The sequence below is a fragment of the Vulpes lagopus genome, chromosome 8 (genome assembly GCF_018345385.1).
Source record: "Vulpes lagopus strain Blue_001 chromosome 8, ASM1834538v1, whole genome shotgun sequence".
Taxonomy (NCBI): Eukaryota; Metazoa; Chordata; class Mammalia; order Carnivora; family Canidae; genus Vulpes; species Vulpes lagopus.
In genome coordinates, this window is record NC_054831.1 from 22751665 (window position 1) to 22778044 (window position 26380).

The 26380-nt window shown below is 35.2% G+C and overlaps 1 protein-coding gene, 1 long non-coding RNA gene and 1 pseudogene across 2 annotated transcripts in view; 2 read left to right on the forward strand and 1 right to left on the reverse strand.

The window, feature by feature from the left end:
* Positions 1-22225, forward strand: part of LOC121497429 — a 42517-nt gene extending 20292 nt beyond the window's left edge. The window contains exons 2-3 of the long non-coding RNA XR_005989459.1: positions 18732-19245; positions 21052-22225. This is a non-coding gene — a long non-coding RNA (uncharacterized LOC121497429). The remainder of the gene's footprint in view (positions 1-18731; positions 19246-21051) is intronic.
* INTS9 (integrator complex subunit 9) overlaps positions 1-26380 on the reverse strand; it is a 101787-nt gene that overhangs the window by 65823 nt on the left and 9584 nt on the right. Inside the window, exon 2 of the mRNA XM_041767057.1 lies at positions 1651-1778. Coding sequence (XP_041622991.1) covers positions 1651-1778 — 128 coding nt within the window. The remainder of the gene's footprint in view (positions 1-1650; positions 1779-26380) is intronic.
* Positions 11374-11464, forward strand: LOC121498257 (annotated as a pseudogene).

A 26380-nucleotide genomic window follows, 5' to 3' on the forward strand; every position in this document is an offset into this window, starting at 1 on the left:
AGAAAAGCCAAGTAGGATGAAGGGCCAGGGAGGGACTGGGGATACTATTTTAGCCAAGTGTATCTCCAAGGTTTCTGGCCTAAGCAACAGAAAATACTCTTTATAAGGAACTACATATGGACTGCCAATCATCCCACAAGTATAACCTCTCTCTGATGGAAGAACGATGATAAGGGGAAGAGAGTATAAGGGGATTCCAATGCTGAATCAGTGCTGTGAGAATACAGAATTAAATAAAGACAAGAATGAATAAGAAAGGGAAAATATGCAGACAGAATTGTCTGCCCAATTCAGGACTGAGCACCAAGATAATTAATGATCTCACAGAGCATGTAGGAGCCCTTTCGGAAACTCTTTTAGTACCTTATATCTTATTTTTTAGTAATTATCTCAAATATATAGTTATTCTCTTAACACAAGTATAATGAAATCTTCAACTGTAAAATACTTTCTCCCCAACAGAATATAAGCTCTATGAGGAAAATAAAGTTGTCTTATTCATGTCTGTATCCCTTGGTCCAGCACAGTGCAGATTCCTGGTAAACACCAAATAAATGAACACTGTAATCTGGGGGGGTAGGGGTGAGGGTGGAGGGAGCACACATAGACAATAATATCACGCTATTTTAGTAAGAAATAACTTGTCAGTCATTTTTTACCGAAATATATGTGATACCTACAGTTTCTGAAACAATTGTAAATATATATAGATAGATAATATCTGTGGATAATAAATGTATTTCTAAGTGTTGGGTGTGATTATAATTGAATTTTATCAGCTTTGCATAAAATGTAATCTGGAATTATCTCTGAATTCTCTCTGTCCCCTTATTGTATCCCTTATCTCAGAAAAAAAACCAGAGGGTGAGTTTTAATTATACTTTTTCTAGAAGGTTATCATTATGAATAATCATTGCATATAGTGATGTCTTCAGGAATGAATGAAATACATTAGATAGTTTGCTCAGGTTGCTATGCTTTTAAGCTCTTAAATCTGCTTTAGATAGATTTTCTGTCTCTCCTATGTACCACTTTTTGTTACTGGGAATGTATTTGCTTCTGTTAATTACCCAACTCTCTTATAAATTGCTGTTTTCAATTAACTGCAAGCTGGGAAACCAATTTCTTAAAGTCATAGTAAGAGTAAACAGTGGTGACTATAGGCTTCAGGTAATCTATCTGCTTTAAGACAAGGACTTTGGCTGCATATATTATTCTATAATTTCTATAGCTGACTATTATGAAAAAAACACATAGATACCTATCAAAAAGAAATGTCGGCTCTATGATGTCAAGTCCCTGCAAAGGCAGTTAAATTATTCTAAAATTCAATTCTTGGGCTCATCAGTTGACCATTTATCAGCTCTTATATAAATTAGCAAGAAAGATGAAATATACATGACCTTACTTGCACGGAACAGTTGCAAGAACATTTACAGAAGCTCAGAAGTTATAATAAAGAAGTCAATCAATAAATCGATACAACACTTTCCATCAACCCAGCCAAAGGAAATAATTCTGATGAAGAACATTTTTAAGGGAACAAAGTAAACTAAGGACAACACACAAGGTACTGGTAATCTTTATGCTAATCAGTATCATTTTTCAGCAAACCAATGCTCATTTTGTCTCAGATGCAGCAGCACATACCTTTGAACAAGTGGCAAAGGAAGGAAATTGAGAGTGGAAGTCATGTCCAATCCACAGTCCAACATAATGGTAGTTGATTTGAATTTGAGCACATTGCACGGTAAGGTTGGGTGCCCCGACAGGCAATACTGAAAAAAAAAATCACTTATCAATAATCAACTATAGAAAAAAATTTAAAAAGTATAGTGAATTAAGTAGAACTGATCATCTTCTCTTACAAGAACAGCATGTAAATTCAGCTAATATTCTATGGAGCTTCCTCCCTTTTCCAGCTCTGGATATCACTTTCCTCAGCAGTTCAAAAGTCTCAGGTCATAATTTTTCACAGGATGCCAAGTTCTATCTCAGGCAAGCACAGTTCTGGAGAGACTAAAGTTATTCCAAGTAGAAGGTTTACAGGGTTTAGTTATCTGCCCCCTTCTCACATGACACTTACAAATCCCCACTACCCCACAGCACCTAAGTACTGCCTAAGGCTGTAGAGGTCAATTAAATTCTAAGCTGGATCCTCAAACAGTTAGGTGTTCTCCTGTAAAGAAGTCAAGTGATTTCCTCAAGGAGGAAGTGATTGGGAAGGGTTAACAAGCAGTATCAGTAAGGAGTTATGGCCCATCCTTGTCAGAAGAAATGACTCAAAAGGACAAGTGACTTCCCTGATGTGCAGATACTTAAGCAGGAGTGAGGGACACCTACTCCCAACCAATCAAGAGTCTCTTGCCTGTGGCAGCAGACCTCAGAAGTCAAAAGGGCACAAGCCACAGTGGCATATTCAAAGGAGAGTGATGAGGCAAGACAATACACTGACCTCGAACATTTCTCATGTCCTTTTCAATGTAGTGAGGATGACAGATCTGCCACACTGCAAATTATTTATATGGGATGTACCCTGTCACCATTCATAATTCTATTGCTGCTCTGGAGAAAAGAAATGAAAGAAGGAAAAGACCTTTCCCCCCATTTTTAAAGTCATCCTGTAGAAGCCTCCCTTCAACAGCAAACCCCAGAAAATGGAGGGATCAAGGCTCTCAATCCCTCAACAAGTGCATTCTCTCTTACTGATTTAAGTACAAGTCCAACACAAGTCAGGGTAATGTGACATCAATGCCTGGCCCCACATGGCCACAGTAGCTCAGGCTGTTTTTCGAGGTATTTGCTGCTGTTGGTTCTGACACTGGATAAATTTCCTCCTTTTCTCCACAGGATATTACAGGGACTGATTTTTTTTTTTTTTAACTGCATGTTCTAAAAATGAAAAGGACAAGAGCCAAGAATCTGTGGTTATTCTGTAAGCTTTTTCTTTATTCCAAGTTTATGTATGATGATTGTATTTTCCAAACCAAAACTCACAACACATGATCAGAAATGGTACAAGATAACTTGCAATGAAAACATCACAAGTTATTTAAAATTGTAATTGTCCTAAAAAATTCCTGGAAGCATGACTTGGGTAATTAGACTTTACTAAGTTCATTCTTTAACAGGTGTCAGAATTATAGAAATAAACTATCCTACTAATTAAGATAGAGATATCCCTACCCCCATTCTCTATCTGGTTCCCTCCTGGTGGCTTAGTCTTTATCCTTTTATAGGAATTACTAATTAAAGGTAAACTATCTCAAAACAAACACAAAATATCATTTTAAACTTGCCCCAAACATAACAAACATTCTAATAAGAGCTTTCCTATATTTCTCCTTTTTATTTTTTTATTTTTTATTTTTATTTTATTTTATTTTTTTTTATTTATGATAGTCACAGAGAGAGAGAGACACACAGGCAGAGGGAGAAGCGGGCTCCATGCACCGGGAGCCCGACGTGGGATTCGATCCCGGGTCTCCAGGATCGCGCCCTGGGCCAAAGGCAGGCGCCAAACCACTGCGCCACCCAGGGATCCCAATTTCTCCTTTTTAAAAATCAGATAAAAATATTGAAAAAAATTAAAAAGAAATAAAATGAAACATATAATGGTTACTTCTAGATAGAATGATTACGGTATAATTTTTTCCTTGCAGCTTTTCGTATTTTTCAAATGTGACAATGACCACTTACTACATTTTTATAATGGAGAAAAAAGAGATTAAAACAAAACTGAAAATCTTGCCAGCCACAGTGAATGACAAAAGATTTTCTTCTTTCATCCTTAACCCTAAATTATAGACAAGGTACACCAGAAGATTGATGTGTAAAAGCTGCTGCTCAAAAGGTTTCAGGTAAAAGAAGTTAGCTGAAAGACTCTATATTTGCTCTCATCATGTGAGGATAAAGAAAGTGAGGAACACCTTATAAGGGTCATAGATGAATGGAAGGAACATTTTCAGGCATTTAAAGGAGCACCAGACCTTGACCTCACTAGCTCCATTTTTATGGATGAGGAAACTGAGCTTTACAAAGTTTAAGCCACTTGTCTAAGAGCCAAAGACATACAGCAAGGTTCCCTGACTCCAGATTCTACTCATGCTTTGCAAATTGCACTGCTCAGTTCATGGGTCAAATGAGGCAGCTGAGATAGTGACTGGCCGAGGTTCCTGCAACCAGTAAATGAAGCACCTGAAAAGTGCTTGAAGTTTGCCTGTGTTCAAACTTGTGGTTTGGTGCCCTTTGCACGTTTTTAGCATGCTGCAGGCAATCACCAAGCAGCTTACAATCTAGTGAGGGTTAGGAGATAAATACACAAAAACATTTTTATTAGGTAATCATGTGACTTGATTCTTAAAATTAGGAATAAATATGTATTACTAAAAGCTTGAAAAACAGAAGAAAAATTAGACCCACGATCATTTTTCTGTCATTCTTTTTTCATATTTGTAAAAGCTCTAATTTTAGTGCACATACAGCTGTGTGCTGCTTTGAAAACTCAAGATGACTGTGTTTTCTTTGTCTATGTTGCATCACACTTCATCTTTATTGGCTGCCTAAGTAAATATACCATGGTGTGTTTAATCATTCCTTTACTGATGAACATTTAGGGTTGCTTCCAGTTGCTCTATTACAAACATGGCTGTGGTGATCACTTTAGTGCTTACGGCTTTTTCCATATTAGACTATTTCTTTAGAAGATTCCCAGAAGTGGCATTAACTAGGTCAAAAAATATGAGCATTTTATGGTTCTTGAAATATGCTGCCAAAATGCTTTCCAAAAAAGGCTGTACCTATTTACAATGCCATCAGTTATATATCAGAAGATCTGTTTCACTGCTTCTTCCCATCAGCATTATGGTCAAAACCATCTAGAATCTATACTAAAACAAAGCTGTAATGTTAGTAGTAGATATCTTGAAGCAATTAAATGGCCCTACACAGGAAAGTCAACTACTTGATACATGGCTTTAATTTTGAAAGGGAATTTGGAGGAATGATTTAAAAAGCAGGGGGTTTGAAGTAAGATTGTCTGGGCTCAAATCCTGGTTGAGCTCATTATTAATGTGTGATTTGGGGAAAATCACTTTACTTTGCAAAGACTGAGTTCCCTTGTCAGTAAGATGCAGTAATAGAAGCTACCCTCCTGCAGTTATGAGGATCGAATGCATGGAAATAGTGTCTGACCTGTAGTATGTGCTGCTAGATACAGAACCATTAAGGGGCTGAAAAGGCCACCTATATTTGGGGAACCACCTAAATTTATCAGCATTTTAGAGAAGAAAGTCTGCTCTATAGCAGCATTCACTAATGTCTTAGACACTTATGCATCCCACAGACTTTGCTAGTTTTCCATCCAGGAAGATCCAGTCACTAGTGAGTACAGAAGTGAGTCATCTAGCCAACATAAGGTTCTATAATTTTTTTCTAGCTTAATAAACACACCGCAATACTTTCATGCTAATTTTATTTCTAATAACAAAGCTGCAGGTTTTTCTGTGTAATGATTTACTATCAACACTTCCTTGTATGCCTGTTGATCTCCTTTTTCTACTGAATAAGTAGAATGTGGTTATCGGGGGATCCCTGGGTGGCTCAGTGGTTTGGTGCCTGCGTTTGGCCCAGGGCGAGATCCTGGAGTCCCGGGATCAAGTCCCGCATCAGGCTCCAGGCGTGGAGCCTGCTTCTCCCTCTGCCTGAGTCTCTGCCTCTCTCTCTATCATAAATAAATGGATAAATCTTAAAAAAATAAAAAAAGAATGTGGTTATGGAACTTATATATGCTTAACATATATAAGCATTGTTTGTATTTTTGGATAGAAATTTTTTCAGTTAAGCATACTACATACCTTTCTCATTCTTTTGCTTTCATTAAAAGATTATGGAAAATTTCAAACATAAAAGTAAGCAAAATTAGTATAACAAACTCTCATTACTCAATGTGGATAGGTTTAACAACTATCCGTATTTTGCCTTTCTTTGCTGCTTTCCTTTTAAACTGACACATCTCAGGAGGATAGCTATTATGGTCACAAACCTAACTAATCTCTGAGAATACTGTTTTCGTAAATAGTCCTAAATTGATTTCTTATCCACAGCTGGGATAAAAATATATGTCCATTTTCCTCAATGCCCTACCAAAATTCATGAAAGGTGATTCTTTTCACCTTTAAGTTATTCTTGGTTTGTAACTTACACCTCCGAGTCCTATAACAGATTATATATTTGAAGCCTCTATTTTGTCCTTTGGGCTTTTTTTTTTTTTTTTCCCATTTGACTCCCAATGATGTAATGTTTACAAATTGCAATATTTTCAAGTAAGTCAGAATGACCAGACTTCAATTCTAAAGGCACATTTTCCTAAGGATGTCAATGGAGGCTACATTCAATCTATATATTAATTTAGGGAATGATGCCATTTTTATTATACAGTAACATTTTTCTGAGCCAGGAGCAATGCAGTATTTTCTCTTCTTTTTCTTTTACAACTTAAAATATATTCTTCCCTTAGTACATAAGCAACTACTCAGTTATCAATAAATATATTTTTGCTTTTCAATTTCTATTTAATTTTTGCTCAGTTTTATTGTTCTGTCTTGTTAAACTGCTATATTTAAAAAATATCTACAGTTGGATGGGTAGCTGATTAAAATATGCATTCAGGCTACAAATAGCCCTCTGAGTGATGCTCTGGATTTGTTTTTCAAGTTTATATTGTATTTTTAATGTATCCATTTCTAAATACTATGTAATTTTCATTATGATTTCTTTTTTGAGCCACAAATTACTTAGAAGTGTATTTGGTTTAATTTCCAAACATACAGGTGGTAAAAAACAAAACAAAACAAATATACAGGTGGTAATGATTATCTTTTGGTTACTGACTTCTAATTTTATTATGTTCAGAGAATAGAATTTGTACATTAATTTCTGGATCTTTATTGAAACTTGCTTTGTAACTGTCTGTATACTATAAACAGTTGACTTTTAAAAAAAATATTTTATTTATTTATTCACAAGAGACACAGAGAAAGAAGCAGAGACATAGGCTGAAGGAGAAGCAGGCTCCTCGCAGGAAGCCTGATGTGGGAAATCGATCCCTAGACCTTGATCATGCCCTGAGCTGAAGGCAAATGCTAAACCGCTGAGCCACCCAGGCTTCCCAAATAATTGATTTTTTATAAATGATTCAATTTTCAATGAACATTGAAAAGACATTATCTAATTGGATATACAGAATAGATTAACTTTATTATCTTATTTAAATGTCCCATACTCTTACTTGAGTCTTAGGGGAGAAAAACTTGTCCATTTCTAATTTTCTCAAATGTTGCTTTATATATTTTGAAGCTTCACTGCTAGGTATATGAGTCAGTATTATTACTAGTGAATGGTTTCTTTTATCACTATGTAATGCTCTTTGCTTAAAATCTAATTCTCCATTTATTTCTAAGTAATTTAGCTATACTGATTTTTCCTTTGGTGAATCATTGTCTTGTGTTTCTTTAAGTGAAATTTCACACATACACAGTTAAAATTAATCAAATAGTTTTATAAGCTATAAAAAAAAATCTCACAGTCCCATTCTGAAAGGTAACTACTTTTGACTCTTCTAGCTATTTCTTCTAGTGTAACATGGCTATATTGCTATTTCTTGATTTACTGAATTTTAGTTATTGATTTTTTTCTACTATGAAAGCTATCCACAAGTTAAGGAAGCTTTCTCTATCATGATTTAAAGCAATTTACGTGAAGGTAACTGCCAAATGCCTTTGACTAGATAAAAGAAATTTCAAAAGAAAGGGAACTTAGTGTAACAGATTAGCCTATTGATCAGTGCCATTATTAAAGCACTATGTCATGGTTTAATTCTCATTACTGTTTTGTTCTTCCTTAATGCTATGTAAATAAAGATATGTCTTAACAACAGTACCGGTAAGTCAATGACTTTACACTATTTTTCACAGTTAATGATTATTTACCAATATATCTTTTTGAAGATTTTTATTTATTCATGAGAGACACACAGAGAGAAGCAGAGGCACAGACAGAGGGAGAAGCACACTCCTCACAGGGAGCCTAATATGGGACTTCATGCATGGACCTGGGATCATGCCCTGAGCTGAAGGCAGATGCTCAACCACTGAGCCACCCAGGCGTCCCTATTTACCAATATTTTAAGCAATCTTTGCTCAACAAGCCTTATTATATCCTATTTCTTCCTTTTGGGTTCAATTCTCTTCTTCCTAAAATATATCCTTTAGTATATACCACCTTTGGCGATGGTGTTCAAAAGGTAAACTCTTAGTCATTACGGGTCTGGAAATTTCTTAATTTTAACTTTACTCCTCAACAGTGATAGAAGTAGAATTATAGAGTAGCAAATTACCTCAGAACACTAAAGACATAAATCCAACTTGTCTTCTGGCATCTATTATTGCTGATGAGAAATCTGCAGCCAGTCTAACTGGTGTTCCATTACAGGTTGCAATTAAATTCTTTTCTTTGCCATTAATGTTCTGATCTTTCATTAAAATTTACATAGGTATAACTTTTTTTTTTAATTTATGCTTCTAACATACAAGGACTTATCTTTCACAACAATCATTTTGAATATTGCCTCTTTCCCATTCTTTCCAGTTTCTACTAGTGAAATGCCTATAAAGTATATGTTGTAATGTTTTCATTTTACTCTCCATCTCTGTGACTAAATTGTCCTTTCATATTTTGCTTTTTGAGCTCTGTGAATCCTGGATACTTTTCTCAGCTCTATCTTAGGGTTAATTAGTTCTTTCTTAGTGGTGTCAAATCTGCTATTTAACTCCTCTACTGAAATTTTTTCAGTTTCTGTTTTTCATTTCTAGCTTTTTTTGTTTGTTTGGTTGGTTTTTTTGTTTTGTTTTGTTTTGTTTTTTGAGAGAGAAAGAGCACTCAAGTGAGTAGGGGCAAGGAGGGACAAACAGAGAGGGAGAGAATCTTCAGCAGATTCTGCTGAGCAGAGTCAGACATGGGGCTCAATCTCACAACCCTGAGATCATGACCTTAGCTGAAGCCAAGACGCAGATGCTTAATTGACTGAGCCACCCTGATGACTCTAGAGGTTCTTTTTTTAAAAAATAGCATCCTGGCAGCATCTGGCTGGTTCACTCAGTAGAGCATGCAACTCTTGTCTCAGGGTTGTAGGAGTCTCATGTTGGGCACAGAAATTACTTAAAAATAAATTAAATAAATCTTACAAAAGAGCATATTCTTTTCATAGGTTTGATATTTCCATATAGGTCTTTAATCACTTTAAGATATTAATTCTGGAATCTTCATCAGACTATATACAATTTTCTGAAATTCTTGGGAGTCCTGCTATACCTGCTGAGTCTCACAGTGGATTTCATTTGTTGCTGTTTTAGAAGTTTGGAAAACCATCTTCGGTGGACCTTTATTGGGAATTCTATGCAGAATGGGTTGGGGCAAGTCCCAAGAAATATCACCATCTTTAGATCAATTTTTATGTTTATTTCTCAGCTAGAATATCTCTAATTGTACAAAGGACCTTATAACCAGACTTTCAACACTCTCAAAGCATTGGCTCAAGCTCTTTGAAGAGATAATCTTCCTTACTGACTTTGAGCAAATGAATGATACTTTTCTAGGACTCCTTCCACTGAGGTACATATCCTTTAGGGGTTTCAGATGACTGATTTTGAAACATATGTTTCTGTATTCAGACATCTATTCTGTATTACATCTATTACTAAAAAGACTCACATCATGACCTTAGGTTTCAGCAATTCTAATATGAAGACAAAATGATGGCCAGCCAACTTAACCTCATAAAAATCTTCAAAAGCAGTATGAATTGCTGTAAACTTCATAGAAAAAAATAAAACAAAAAAAAAAAAAAGAAAAAAGAAAAAAATAAAACATTTAGCAAATTAGTACATTTGGTAAACTTGGCAATTTGGTCATGGCAAATTGGTCAGTTGGCTTTGGGGAACGAGTCTGTCTTTTGCAGAAAGAATCATGGACCAAAATATCACATATGTTCTATTCCCCAGTCTTCTTTAAAATAATTATAATATACACAGTTATTATGGTATGGTGTTTATGCAGTATCAGGCACTCTGAAAGAGCTTTACATTTAATTCCTTCAATCCTCCCAAGAATGTTATGAGGTAGGAAGTGTGTTCTTATATTACAAATGAAGAAAATGAGACACTGAGATTATGCAATTTGTACATGGTCCCAAAACTGTAAGAACTGTACCAGGACTTGAATCCAGGACAGTAAGATCCAGAAAGAGTACACTTAACTACCATGGTATCCCATGTTACACAGAGAAAAAGGAGAGGAAAAAAAAAGTGCTCTAAAATGATGTGCCCTAGAAGGCCACACTTTAAATTGACAGAATGTAGACTGAATTTATAATCTGGTTGTGAACAAAGAAAATTAGTTAGCTAGCTAATGTAAGATAAAGCAAAGGTCCCAAGTAAATTAAATTATTAAATTGGTCTACAATCTATCATAGCAGTAATTTTCTTTTGTTGGGCTTTCTCTTCCATTAAAAAAAAAAAAAGTGATAGGATTCTCTCACTGTAAAGTAGTTTTGCTACTGAAACTACTTTTAATTATCTTTATTGTAACCTATAACCTCTAGGTTGAGCTAATGCCAAAAGCTCTTTAATATTGTTTGGAAGAATTGCACAATACCATAGAGGAACTGTTTTTTACAGGCAATAGTGTTAATGAAATAAGTTATAAATGATGTCACCATTCCCCCGCCCCCCCCCTTTTCTCCTTTGTCTATTTAACTAACTCCTATATTTGCTGTGGAGATCCATGAGCAAAGAGAAAACAGGTTCAGTTTGCTTTTCTCTCTGGTAGTAGAATAGAGGAGTGACTTTGGTTGTTTCTGATTCAAATACAACATTAAAAAAAAAAATACTTTTAGCCAATTGATTTTTGTGTAATGGTTTTGTTGCCTGGTACAACATCAGAAAACCTATTGGTATAATTCACACATAAATGAATATAGGAAAAAAAATCTCAACAGATTCAGAAAATGTATTTGAAAAACACAACATTGATTCTAGGCAAAAGCTCTTACCAAACTATAAATGAAAGGTATTTCTTTAATTTGATAAAAAGTTCCTTAACCAAATCCTACATCACAGTTAATGATGAAGTACATAAAACTACTTCCTTAAAGGCAAGAAAAAAGCAAGGATACTCACGATGACTGCTTAAATTTAACACTAATACCTGGAAATGCTATATAATGCAATAAGGCAGGAAAACTAAAAAGTTAATAAGAAATGGAGAAATAAAAACAGTTATTCCTCACAATTGATATGATTAGAAGACATTCTAAAAAGCTTTGCGCAGTGGCAGTATCGTAGCCAATGAGGTTTATCCGAGGTGCGATTATTGCTAATAGAAGACATTCTAAAAACAAACTATTATAGCTAATAAGAGAGTGCAGGGCAGCCCTGGTGGCTTAGTGGTTTAGTGCCGCCTTCAGCCCAGGGTGTGATCTTGGGGTCCTGAGATCGAGTCCCACGTCGGGCTCCCTGCATGGAGCCTGCTTCTCCCCCTGCCTGTGTCTCTGCCTCTCTTTGTGTCTCTCATGAATAAATAAATAAAATCCTTAAAAAATAATAATAATAAGAGAGAGCTCACTGAGGTTGGATACAAAAATCAAAGTACCAAAATTAACTGAGTTCTTATACAACAGCAACAAATAGTAAAAGTAGTAAGTTAAAAATTACAATACTATTTACATGACAAAAAAATTAAATGTATCATAGAAGTAAAAAAGAAGTGTAAAATATTTACCAAAAAAAATTATAAAACTGTACTTAAAGATAATATTAACTGGAAAGGAAGCAACTCATAAAAAATAGCAATTCTCACAAATACTTTTTATGCAATTTAAGAATCATATGGAAGAGTCAAGGGCTAAGTTACCTAGGAAAATATTAAAGACCAATGATTAGAGGCGAATTAAATTTTCTGATATTACAACTTACTGTAATATAATTAACAGTAGGATGTTGTACTATGATAGCTAATGAACCAGTGAAATAGGAATAAACAGTAAAGAGATGCATACAAACCTATAGGCTTGACATATGATAAAAGTGGCATTTCCAATTTAATGGTACTGGGGAAGTTTGCAACCCATTAAAAAAATACTTTGTATTATACACAAAAATTAATTCCAGATGACTTAAATATTTAAGATATGAAGGCAAGAACTTTAAAACTTTTAGTGAAAAAGAAAAAAAGGATAAATGCTGTATTACCCTGGGGTACTTGAGAATTTCTTGAGACAAAAAAGTACAAACCATAAGAGAAAGATTAAGAAACTTCACTGTAGTACTTTAAAATGAAAATCTCCAAAGGATACCAATTACAGAGTGAAAACACAAGCCAGAGATCAGAAGAAGATATTTCCAACACGTTACTAAAAAACCACTAGTAACCTATTCAATATTAAAAACTCATACAAATCAACAACAACAAAGATTTTAAAATGCAATGGAAATGAGGAAACAAGAGTGGGCAATAAATGTAGATATAAAAAGCTCAAAATCACTAGAATCAGGCAAATGCAAAATAATAATGAGCAAACGGACTAATGATACTATTGAAGAGAATATAGTAAAAATGGGGTATAAATTGGTGTGACTTTCAAGAATAATTTGGCAATACCTAATAATATTGAATACGTACTATAACAAACTAAACTAATAGAAGCATGAACAGTTATAATACATATCAACTTGAGGAAAGCAGTAACCTAGGAAAAGGGAGGAAAACTGAAGGTTGGTTTTATCTTTAGATATAACTTATGTCTTTAAAGGGGGGCATGGGAGGGAAGATCTGATTACTCAAAAAGGGGAAACTACTAACATCTATTTAAAGTTAGTAATGAAATACTAAGATGGGGTTTTTTTTTTTGGTATTGTTATTAGACACTTCCTCAGACATTGGAATTATGTAACTACCTTTCCTACTATTGTCAAAATCTGTAGTGCTGTTTTCCTTACAATAAGTCTCTTTTGTTGTACAAAAATAAAATCCAAGAGATTGTAATGGGTAAATATTTGAGCATTAATATACCATTTGCTAGATATATTTGTTAATTTCTAACGAACTGTGCTGAGTAGTGATGATGGTCCATAATTTTCATTTTGATATTATAGTGTCCTGATGTAAAAGTAAACAAGACTTAAAACTGCCATGTCCACTGACATGGCAATGGAAATGGAAGAAATGAGAATGCTGCCTCATGAGAAGGATGATTCAACAAGATAGGGCCTTGGGTGGGGGCAGGAAAGAAAAAGCGGTAACTCCAGATTTTTAGTCTAAAATTCTGAGATTATATTAGCACCTTGATTCTTCCTAGTCTTTGGAAGCCTGGTAAAACACTTCACTAACAAGATTCGGCAAGGCTTTATAATTTTACAAGAAATTTTTCAAATGATGTTGATCATTATCTAATTACCAGAAATGTTATATTAACACGATAGCTATATTTATAAAATATACATATTCATAAAAACACAAATTAATGCTGACACTTGAAAAGGAATTCTAAAAATAAAATTAGATCCTACCTTAGAATGGAACAGCAATTGAAAATTTCATTGTATGAATTACCTTCACTAAAAATAAGAATTCCAGACAAATATTTTCTATCCAATTTTTAATTAGCTCTTTCCCAACAACTGAATAAAGTAAATGGTACTGATACCAACTCAATTGTCAAGGCCCAAAATCACACAGTTAATAACAGACTGAATCTGCACAAGTTCTAAATGTCTTCTCTTAAAGCATTTCACTAATATACTAGAAGAAAACCAATGATAGTGTACTATGATAAGAGCAACAGGTTTAATATGGATACGATAGTTAAATAGGAAAAAAAATCTAAGAATCTCAGAAGTAACAGTGACTAGTTTTTTTGTAGTCATCTTTTCTAACTTCTCTCTCAATACCGTTTTCCTACTGTACCACTAGCCCCTGCTAGATTATTTCGAAGGCATACAGCTTGAGATAGACCAAGAAAGGAAAATATTTAACTAGTTAATTAAGCTGCTGATACTGTCATTTCTATATCTCTGAGAAGTTGTACCCCTGAGAAGTTTAACATTTTTAAAATGTGGTATTTCCTAATGACAGAATTTATAAATTAAAAAAAAAATTTTTTTTCTCAGTCTTGCTTATGTTCATCAGACTCTTAGCTTCCATAAAAATCATAAAATATTAGGGCTAAAGGGGTCTTTGAATTTGAAATGAATCATAGAACTAAATATAAGAGCTAAAACAATAAAACTTCTGGAAAAGTACAAGCAATAGAAATGCAATGCATGCCACAGACATAATTTTTAATTTTCTAGGAGCTAAATTAAAAGAGAAAAAGCAACAGGTGAAATTATTTTAGTAATATATTTCATTTAGCCCAAATATTTCTAAATTTTCATTTCAACAGAAAACTGATATAAAAACATTAATGAGACATTTTTATATTACTTCATGGTACTAAGTCTTCAAAGCCTAGTGTAAACATTGTACTTGTACCATATTTTAATTCAGATGCTAAATTTTCATCTGAAATACTTGATATACATTTAGATAGCATAAAACTTAGTTGAAGAAGTAGATCCACATACCCAAATTCTTTCAAAAATACTAAAAATTTTCTCAGTAACTGAATAAAGTATTAGCTTTTAAAGTTTAATTAAAATAAAAAGCCATACGGGGCACCTGGGTGGGTCAGCTGGTTAAGTGTCCGACTCTTGATTTCAGCTCAGGTCATGGTGGTCTCAGGGTCCTGAGATGGAGCCCCAATACCCATTCTGTGCTCAGCAGGGAGTCTGCTTGAGATTCTCTCACTGCCCCTTCCTCAGCTTACGTGCGTGAGTGCTCTCTCAATAAATAAATAAGTAAATAAATAAAATCTTAAAAATAAAATATGATTTTCATCAGGTTCCCTGCATGGAGCCTGCTTCTCCCTCTGCCTGTGTCTCTGCCTCTCTCTCTCTCTGTATCTCTCATGAATAAATAAATGAAATTTAAAAATAAAATAAAATATGATTTAAAATTCAGTTCCTGGTGTGCCTGAATGGCTCAGTCAATTAAGTGCCTGCCTTCAGCTCAGGTCATGATCTCAGGGTCCTCATCAAGCTCCCTGCTCAGTGAGGAGTCTGCTTCTCCCTCTGCCCCTCTCTCCTGCTTACTCTCTCATATAAATAAAATCTTTAAAAAAAAAATAAAATTCAATTCCTTAGTCATACTAGTAACAGTGTGTTTGAAAGCCATATGCAGGAATGCTGAGGGGGCTCAGTGGTTAAGCGTCTGCCTTCAGCTCAGGGCGTGATCCTACGGTCCTGGGATCGAGTCCTGCATCGGGCTCCCCATGGGAAGCCTGCTTCTCCCTCTGCCTCTCTCTCTGTATCTCTCATGAATAAATACATAAACTCTTTTAAAAAAGCCATATGCAAATAAATAAGTAAATAAATAAAAATTAGAAAAATAAAAGCTATATGCAGCTGGTGGATACTGCACTTGACAGGGCAAATCTAGAAAAACAGAGGAAAATCTTTGTGCTTTAAGTTAAGCAATAATTTCTTAGACACACTATTCTTCAAAAGACATCCTTCAGAAAATGTAAGATAACTCAGACTGGTAGAAGATATTTGCAAAACACTTATCTCATAAAGAGCTTGAATGCAGAATTTTTACAACTTCAAATGTTTTCAAATGAAAAGATGCTAAAAATTAGTCCTTAGAGAAATATAAATTAAAACCACAACAGAATACCACTATATTCTTAGTAGAAGGGTCAAATCTAAAGACTGACAAGCACTGGCAAGGATGCAGAGCAATTAGAAATTTCATATACTACAAGCATAGTGCTTTTGAGATGCATCCTTTTTGTTGTTATCAGCAGTTCATTCCTTTTACTGCTAAGAAGTAGTCCATTGTATGGATGTATCAGAATTTGCTTATCCATTGACAAACTGATAGACATGTGGGTTGCTGTTTCCAGTTTTTGCTGATATGAAAAAGCAGTTATAGACATTCATGTATAGGACTATGTAGGCGTATGATATCAATTCTCTTCAGCAAATATGTAAGAGTGACATTACTGGGCTATATACATTTAATTTTATAAGAAACTACCAAACTGTTTTCCAAAGTAGAAATTTATTTTTGGCTTAAAAAATATAAATGAGGCCATATGAATAGCTCTGTAAACTTTTTTTCCATCAACTCTAATTACTTCTTAACATTTTTCAAGTTCTGGTACCAGACGGTATCCAATATAAAGCATTAGTTCTAGGCATAAAGTATTAGTTCTAACTTTGCCTCTAATTTGTTATTAATCCAAATAAATCCCCAAATTCTTTGGGCTTCAGATTTCTTCACCTGACAAATGAGGAGACTTAACTAGATTATTTCTAACCTCTCTCCTAACACAAAAATGTTGCTTCTCATTATTCCATCATTTCACTGGGTTGACCAAAATGCCTCGGTCTTTAATATAAATCTTTCATCAAGATGTGTTTATGCCACTGTGTTTTTTACAACTGACTTTCAGAAGATATACGACATTATACAATTTATAAGCTTTAAGGAATTCTAAGATCTAGTCCAAATATCTCTTTAAAAAGTGAGGAACCTGGCCCTTATAGGGCTTATACTTTTATCTGTACCAATATCCCTGAGTATACATACATTTGTTGCCATCGATAGTTAAAGCTCACTAGGAGATACTCCATGCCCCAATAGGATGTATAAAATTTTTACTGTGGCAGGGAAAGAGAAGAGAACACTCTATTGAGAATTTCTGCCTTATACACACCATCTTGAGTTAAACTGGCTTCCACTGAGCCAAATTTGTCTAATTTGGAACTATTACCCCTGCTAAGAATTTTGGGCCAGGCCCTCCAGCACTCAGAGACTTCTATAAATACATCTCAATTTTATTTGGTAATCTTTCACTTTCTTTCACTTTATGTCTTGATTTTATCTTGCAGGAGAGCCGTTAAATGTGCCAATCATACTCACTGTCAAGCTGACTACACAGCTGGATAGAGGGATAATTTTCCATTTGAGCAGAAAATCTACAGCATGCATAGTGAACACAGTGAAACCACTTTCTGGTTGGAGAGTGGCTAGATAACACACTTAGCTGGGTAACTGACACAGCTGCTCCTTCACACTTATTCTCTTCCCAGACTTGGTTCTCCATGCAAATGAATTAAGGAAGCAGAGAGGGGTCATAAAAACACAAACAGCCCAACCTAAGTTCAGGAAGGGTGGGCATGTTCACAGTAAATATTAAGGATGGAACAGGGAAAATAAGTAAGGGTTGGCTTGGGAATGAATCACTGGATGTCTGGTACCAGAACTTTAAAAATGTTAAAAAGTGGAGTGGATTGAAAAAAGTTCACAGAGCTATTCATATGGCCCCATTTATGTAAATATATACATACATATGTAATTTAAAAAAAAAAGACAAAGCACATATCACACCAGTAAAACTGGCTACTGCATGGGAGGGTGGTTGAGGGTGCAACTTTCACTTTCTACTTTAGATACTACTGTATACATTTTAGTTTTTTAAAACCAGATTTCCACCAGTTGATTTTTTTTTTTATCAGAATTTTTCCCTCCTCTTTTGGAATACAGAATAATGACCACAGAAGTTTCTATTGGCAACAAAGTTTTTTTTAAATTAACGTATAGTGTATTATTAGTTTCAGAGGTACTATAGGTCAGTGATTCATCAACTGCATGTAACACCCAGTGCTCATTACATCAGATGCCCTCCTTAATGGCAACAAAGTTTTAAAAGAGGTTGAGAGCAAAGAGGTAACAGTATTTAGAGGAAATAAGGAATATGGGAGACAGAGATAGGGGTAGAAATAGCTAAAGATAACAATAAATTAAAAAAATAAGTACTACTTTAACCTAATCTTTCATAGATTGATTGATTGATTTAGAGAGTGAGGAGGGGCAAAGGGAAGAGGTAAGAGGAAGAGAGAATCTCAAGTAAACTCCCTGCTGAGCCTGATGTGGGGCTCAATCCCAGGACCCTGAGATCACGACCTGAGCCAAAACCAAGAGTTGGACAGTCAACCATCTGCACCACCCAGGCACCCCTCTAACTTAATCTTTCATACAAACTATGTGTATCTACACTTCAGAATAAAAGTTGTGCTCTACTACCACCAAAAAAGAAATTGCATTAAAGATCATATATGACAGGCCTATGAGCTGGTTTTGTTCTACAGAGTTTGTTTTATTTGTGATTGGTTTCAGGTGTTTAATGAACATTATTAACCCAGTGTGTCCTATAAGAACAAAAGCAGCAAGTGTGATAAAACTGCTAGTAAAAAGTCACATATGATTATAATGGATAAAGGTAAAGACACCTTTAAAAGGAAAAAAGAGATATGGAAATGTTAAGTATTATTTATGGGATGAATTATGCAAAAGTAGAGGCAATTTGACAGCAATGGAATTTATACAAATTGTTGAAAATCTGCAGCAATGACAATGAAGAAAAAAAGGAAAAAGGTTAACAAAATGGTAAACTAGTAAGTGGCTAAGATCAGCATCAACAAGGAGACTTAATATTAATTCAAGAGTAAGTTAGGAATTTATTCTAGTCACGTTTTAAAAAAATTGTGCACTTTCCCCTCCCCAAACCACAGATAATGCGTTGGCTCAAGGTTCATTGTCCAGCCAATGAAACCAGAAGGGAGGTCTGGAGATCCTGCAGTCTTTGCAGCTAGACAGAGGAAGCGACAGTTGAGATGGCTAGAAAACTGGAGAAGCAGGAGAAGAAACACTTGATGAAGAAAAAACAGCTGGCCGCCCTTGCCATCATATCTCCAGAAAACAGCAGTAGTACCCTGGAGGAGTGTGAGGAGACCCAAAGTGAAAGACCCAAAAAGAAGACAAAGCAAAAGCCCCCGGAAACTCCACAGGAGATTGGAATGGAAGGCCCATCTGTCTCCTTTTGCCAAGGAGGATCTGGTTAGTAGTGATGCTGAAGAGACAGTAAACAGGAACACCCCACCCCCCACGCCCAAAAGAGGAAATTCTCTTCTAACGAGGAGCCACTCAGCAGTGGACCTGAAGAGGCTTCTGGCAGCAAGAGCAGCTCCAAGAAAAAGAAAAAGCTTCAGAAGCTATCCCAGGAAGATTAGAATGGACATTTACCAGGTGAGGCATAACCCACATAAGGTTTCCAAACCCATCCCTTATATCCTAATAAACATAATTCACAGGAAAAAAAAAAGTTGTTTGTCTAGAAAAATATGGACATCAGAGTCAACCATGCAGGAGAAAGCACAGATACCATGGTCACAAGGGAGTTTCCTGGGCATTTGTATAGATAACTGGAAAGAGGTGTTACCTAACTGAACAGATATTCTTTTCTTTTCTTTTTAAGATTTATTTATTTATTTATCAGAGAGAGAGAAAGAGAATGGAGGGGGGAAAAGGAGAGAGAATCTTCATGCAGACTCCCTGCTGAGCTTGAAGCCAGATGCGGGGGTTCAGTCTCACAACCCTGGGATCATGAGCTGCGCTGAAACCCAGAGTCGAATGCCCAACTGACTGAGCCATCCAGGTGCCCCTTGAACAGACTTTCAATGTTGACAAAACTGTTTTATTTAGAGGGAAGGTGTCAGAAATAACGCATAGTAGCAAAGAGAAGAATATGCGTAACTCAATTAAATGAGTATGCTTCTAGATGGATTGGGAAGAAGCCTCTTTCAGTCACTTCAGATTTTCAAAGAAATGAATTTACAAACTGCTTTTGATTAAGTGAAGAAGTTTATAAAAACAGCTACCATTTACCGAGCACTTCATGCTGGGTTCTTCACATGCATTTATGTCTGGACAAAAACCAGGCTATCAGCAATTAGTGGTGGGGTCTAGAAAAGGCTTTTGGACCAAAAAAAAAAGTCACACCAGTTAACATGTCAGGGGTCAGAGTAAAGAGTTTTCCTTTGCCTGTACCACCTGGGTCCTTGGGAGAGAACAGAAGCAGCAGCTTCTTTTACTAATTAATATTGATTCTACAAAAATAGCAGCAGGGACACCCACACTTGCTAGAGGATGTAGTTTAATTCTGATTTTTCACTTTGTTGTGGTTGATAAAGCAATTCTTGCAAAGTCTTTGTACAGAATGCAAGTAGAGGAATTCTAAAGCTTCAGGGAAATATTGGATATAATCCTGGCATAGAAGAGGACTTTTAAGTACCATCCTAAAGCCATGATCCGAGAATTAAGTAACAATAGATTTGTTTATTTTACTAAAAACTTTGGTATGGCTGAAACTATTCTAAACAAAGCAAAAAGTGATATAGTGGCAAAAGTCATTTATAAAGCCAAGACAAAGAATCGATAACCTTAACATATGAAGAACTCTAATAACTGAGTAAGAAAAAAGACAAAGATTCTAACAGAAAAACAGGGAAAAACCATAAACAGGTAATTTGTAAAAGAATAGAAAGGGCCCTCAAAACATACCCAAATCACAAAACACCAAAAACTAATGCAGAGTAGTCAACTTTCTACAAGTAATAGAAGTGCAGATTAAAACTACACTTGTGAGAAAATGGTCTGTTCAAACACTCACATGAAGAAACTAATCATGAAGATGGGGGAAAATGGAAACTCTCAGTTACTCTTGGTGGATAAAAATGAAAGAATTTCTGAAAAGCAATCCCGAGTCAAAATTTAAAATGTGCATATATAGTCCTTGACCTCACAATTCTACTTAAGAAACTCACTTATACTAAGCAAAAAAACTAGATAGGTGCAAAAAAAGTAAATAAAAATATGTTCTCTTTGGCATTGTGCAGGACAGTAGGGGACAGAAAGCACAATGTTCAAAAGCACAATAAATTCATGTAATGTAATACTATAAAAATACCCCAAATGAGTGATACAGATATTTAAAACGGAAAGGCTTGTGACACAGTTGTCTCATTATCTGTATCCCTCTCTGTCTTTTTACAGGAGAACTTCAAATCTCAGCTGGAATTATGGCCACCTGGAATAAAGACTATTTCCCAGTCTCTCTTGCAACATTGCAATGCAAGATGTAGCAATGTAAATTCTGGCTGAAAAAAGTAGATCTAAGGAGTGTGTTCAAGTCTGAGAAACTAACAAAGGGAAGGGGCATCCTTTCTTTGCATCCTTTCCTCCTGGCTAGAAATAAGGACCTGAGTTATATTGCATCATAGAGAGTGAGCCACATATTGAAGATGATGGGGCCAATAAGCCAGCAAAGAGTTTGGGACTCTAAGGATCATGGACCTGTCATATCAGCCCTGGACTACTTACCCTCAGACATCACTTACTTAAGAGAGAAACATCAACCCTATTTAAGCCCTATTTCGGGCTTCCTATCACTAAGAGTAGAATCTTATCCTAACAGATTTATAACTTTAGAGTTACTGATATAGAACGCTATCTGTGCACACATCCACCAGAACAGATTATACACCGAAACGTTAAACAGTGATTATTCTAGGTAGTGAGATGACAGGTGATTTTTGCTTCCTTCTTTATAGCTTTCAATTATATTCTGAAAAAAATTAAGAGTATTTATTGATTCTATAATAGTTATTTTTGAGAAAAGCATTCCAAAATTCGAGTGAATTAAAGAAACAAGCTTTATTTAGTCCCTCTGTAGAACTCTGATAGTTCAGTCAGATCGATTTCTTTCTAAAAGAAACCATGTTGTGTTTGCCCGACAGCCTCCTACGGAATCACAGCAGCTTGCCAAGCCCAGAAATAGGTTTTACCAGGCTGAATGTCTTAGGGTCCCGTCAGGAACCCTACAAAGAGATGGTAGTCCCACAGGCAGTTTGCCAGTCCTCTAGGAAGTTGCTCTTTATATACGGGTGACATAGGTTAGCCAACAAGTCAACAGTTTTCATCCTTTAAAACTTTCAGGTCAACATGTTGAGTTAAAGCCAGACACAAATGAGAACATACATGGAAGTATAACTAGATAAAAATTCATCAAACTATATGCACACTTGAAATTTATGCCACTTTAACTGTATGAAAATTATATCAAAAAAAATCTGAGGATGGCATCACACTTTCTAGTGATTTATCTATATTCAAGCTGTCGATGTAACCAAGAATATTCTATGCATTTATCAGTTTTGCAGGAAAGAGACTCTTGCCCAGCTTTTTTTCAATAAAGGTGAATGTCAAGGAATTCACTGTCTCTGTTCTTTCCTTTTTTTCCTACCTAGGTATTGTTCTTAAATGGTGCCCGTCAACTGTTCCTATTGATTCTCTGGATTCTTTTCACTTTCTGATGTACCTACGAATTCTGTTACTGCTTATGAGGTCTCATAAAGTGCTTAGAAAAATCTTGTCCATGAGGCGCCTACGTAGTTCAGTCAGTTAAGCATCTGCCTTCAGCTCAGATATGATATGATATGAGGGTTCTGGGATCGAACCCCACAAAGTTGGGCTCCCTGTTCAGCATGGAGTCTGCTTTTCCCTCTCCCTCTCCCTCTGATTGTGCTCTCTTGCACTGTCAAATACATAAAAAATCTTCAAAAAAAAAAAAAAAAAAAGAAAGAAAAATCTTGTCCTAAGCAGGGTAAATTCTGACTCTGCATTTGTTTTGATGCATTTGCTAAACTTCCTGATGCTTCTTGTTTCGATTATATTTCACTTTTCACAATATTTTCTATAATTGCAGTGAATCATACTTTTTGATTTCACATCCCAAAGTTTTTCTTAAGTGTGTAAAATACAGTTCTTCTAACTCCTTCGTCCTAGATTTCCCAAGGGATAAATTTAAAGGCTCCAGGTATTTAAACATTCTTGCAATAAAGCTGTAAAGCTCCCAAACTCCCTTAAAATCTATATTTTTTATATATCCTTATTCTGCTCCTGTCCAAACCACTAAGTCTCGTATTCAGTCACTACTGTGGCTTCAATCTACTTTTGTAATTTCATTCCTGATAACCCCCAGCAAGTCCATCCCTGACCCCAATGGCAATGACACAAAACTCTTCCTCTGACTTATCTGCCAGCCAACATACTTTTCAAGGCCAACTCAAATCATACTTCTGTAGGCAACTTTGACTTTCTGTTTGGAAAACATCTTTTATAATCCTAAAATTACATATACCACTACTGTCTTTATCACAGTCTTACTTAAAACTGCATACACTTAGTCACATACGTATATAGCATACACAATACACTCTGTCCATGGTTTGTTAAATATTTACTGATAGTAGGATCTATGTCTTAATTCATCGTTAGCTCATCCCAGGGCATCAAGGAGGTTTTATAGGAGATATGCATTTAATAACATTTGTTGGATCATACAGCCAAACAAAGGATTTTTGTTATTACTTCTCTTATCTGTTAATTTTAACCATCACATAGTTGTTCACTGACAGTTTCTTCCTATTGGATCTACATAGCTTGAATCAAATATAGCCTAAAATAAATAAGCCCCTGCCTAGGGCTCTGACCCTTTTTTCGTTTCTACAGAGATTTTTCTTTTCTTTTCTTTTCTTTTTTTTTTTTGGTGTGGTAATTATGTTTATTTTAACAGACTGATTTGTTTACATTTCTTGCCTTTATCAGGCCTGTCTCTTAAGTACAGAGAGAGAGACTATTTCTGGCTTTTCTGTTTTCTAAGGAAACCCTGCAATTTTCTCTTAAGGTCATAGAAGTCTTTTATTTCTGTGAATCTGGTATACACCACCCAAGACTTTAAGTTATAAAAACCATTGTTTTCTCAAAAGTCTGGAAATAGCTTGTAAGATATAATTAACTGCCTAGAACAAACAATACAGTACAACACAAATAGATCTTCCCCTTAAAAAATAACTTATTGTTGGTCTATGTGAAAGATCCTCACTTTATTAGTGACTAGAAAATTCTGGAGCAAGAAAGTAGCTATGGCATGTAAATTAAAATATGCAAAAATTTCAAGCCAAAACCTGATATAACAGTGACATGTTGCATTAAAGCAGCGTGTCCATTTATGTCAGAAATAGAAAAGAGATGTCTACCACCATCATTCCTATTCTGAACTAGACTGCAAGTATAAGCCAGTGAAATTACACCACAGAATAAAAACGAGGTTTAAGATTATCTACAAAGTTATACACCAGGAAAACGCACTGAGCATTAGCTGGAAAAACTACTAAAAATTAAAATAAAGAATTCAACAAGGGGTTGTAGAGAGGATACAAAAAAGAAATACCCTTTTTATATGTAAACTATGTAGGAAAAGAGTCCAATTACAGTAACAATAAAAAAGATAATGTTTAAGAAAAGGTTCAAGTAAAGGAAAAGACACTTGTTCTTTAGGCTCGATATGTTGTAAGTCAATTCTCTTCTTACATTTTATAAATTTAGCCTGATTCCAATAAAAATATGAGGACGATTTTACTGGGAACTAATAATTCTCAACTTTATAGGACATCTAAAATTCTAAATTTTATATGAAAAAAATAAATGAGACCAGTCTGGAAAATTCTAAAGTAGCGAGCAATGAGTGGGAACATATACTACAAAATATTAAAATACACTCTAAAACTACAAAAATAAAAGTGTAGTACTGTAAAATAGATCAAGTGAGATAAAAGAGTTGAGAAGAAAACAGAAATACAGATGTTTTTGCAGACACATGAAAAGATGTTTACATTTTACACATAGAAGAAAAGTTTTAAAAAGTATCATAACAGACCATTTTTTCACTTTTCAGTGAGAGAAAAGAATAAGACAGTTTGATGGTAACACTGTAGTGGTACACTGGGATATGCTGTTGGAGATAGTGTAATCTGATAAGTCTCTAGGGGGCTTTTCAGCAATAAAATGAAATAAAAAACGCACATACTCTCTGAACCATCCATTTCACCCAGAAATGTATCCTACAAATATACTTCCATAGATGCTCACAAAGGAGATTATTGTGCAACATGATTTCTAATTGCAAAAGACTGGAAACAACATAATGCTCATCGATGAAGGTTTGGCTAAATTATGGCATATCTAAACAACAAAACACTGCGCAACTGATTTATTTTCCAGCAATGGTATGAACATATTTTTGAGGTATGTTGATACTAATTTGTTATGTTTTATATTAGCAAGAAACCATGCCCTGAACTTTAACAATGAATGATTTTCAAAGTTGTAGTGAGGGATGTAGGTGGGGATAGTAGAACTTTATCTTCCAGCTTAACATCCATAAGTCTAAATTCATCTTTTAGACAATGAAAATACAAAGTGTGTGTTGGAAATATTTTTAAAAATATCTGAAAGGAGCATTGAAAATATTTGTCTACAATGGAGTACTGTGAAAACAAATGATCCAAGACCTTATTATTATTTTTAAAGATTTTATTTATTTATTCATGAGAGAGAGAGAGAGATAGAGAGAGAGGCAGAGGCAGAGACACAGGCAGAGGGAGAAGCAGGCTTCATGCAGGGAGCTCGACGTGGGACTCCATCCCGGATCTCCAAGATCAGGCTCTGGGCTGAAGGCGGCGCTAAACTGCTGAGCCACCCGGGCTGCCCCTCCTCCTTATTAAATGTAGACTTTGATTCATTAAGTATGAGTATGCAGTGTTTTATAAAACAAACCAGTTCTAGATATTGATATGAAATGATAGGTACGATACATTTCTAACTTAGAAAAAGGAATTTGCAAAACCAGTGTGGGTAGCGTCTATTACATAAAATATTAAAAAGGGATGGATATTACATAAATGCAAATCCACAGAATATCTCTGAAGGGTATACAAGAAACTGATAATAGAGATTGCTCTTGGGGAGGAAGATAATGATAGGAGCAGATCTCTTCACTTTTTCTTCTCCCTTAAACCTGTACAGTTTATTATTTTATTAAACAATGTACATATATTACCTATCTCAAAACATACAAAAATGCTCAACATCACTAAGCATTAGGGAAATGTAATGAAAATCACAGTGAGACGCTAGTTCACACCCATTAGGATGGCTATTATCAAAACAAACAGAAAATGATAAGTGTTGGCGAGTGATGAAAATGTGGAGAAATCAGAACCCTCATGTACTGTTACTGGGAATATAAAATGGTGCAGGTGCACATGCTGTTAAAAAAACAGTATGTTCATGCCTCAAAAAAGTCAAATGGAGAATTACCATGTGATCCAGCAATTCTATTCCTGGATAAATATCCCAAACAATTCAAAGCAGAGATCTAACAGATATATGTACAACTGTCTTCAAAGCAGCTTTACTCATAATAGCCAAAAGGTAGAAATGACTTAAGTGTGCATACACAGATGAATGGATAATCAATATG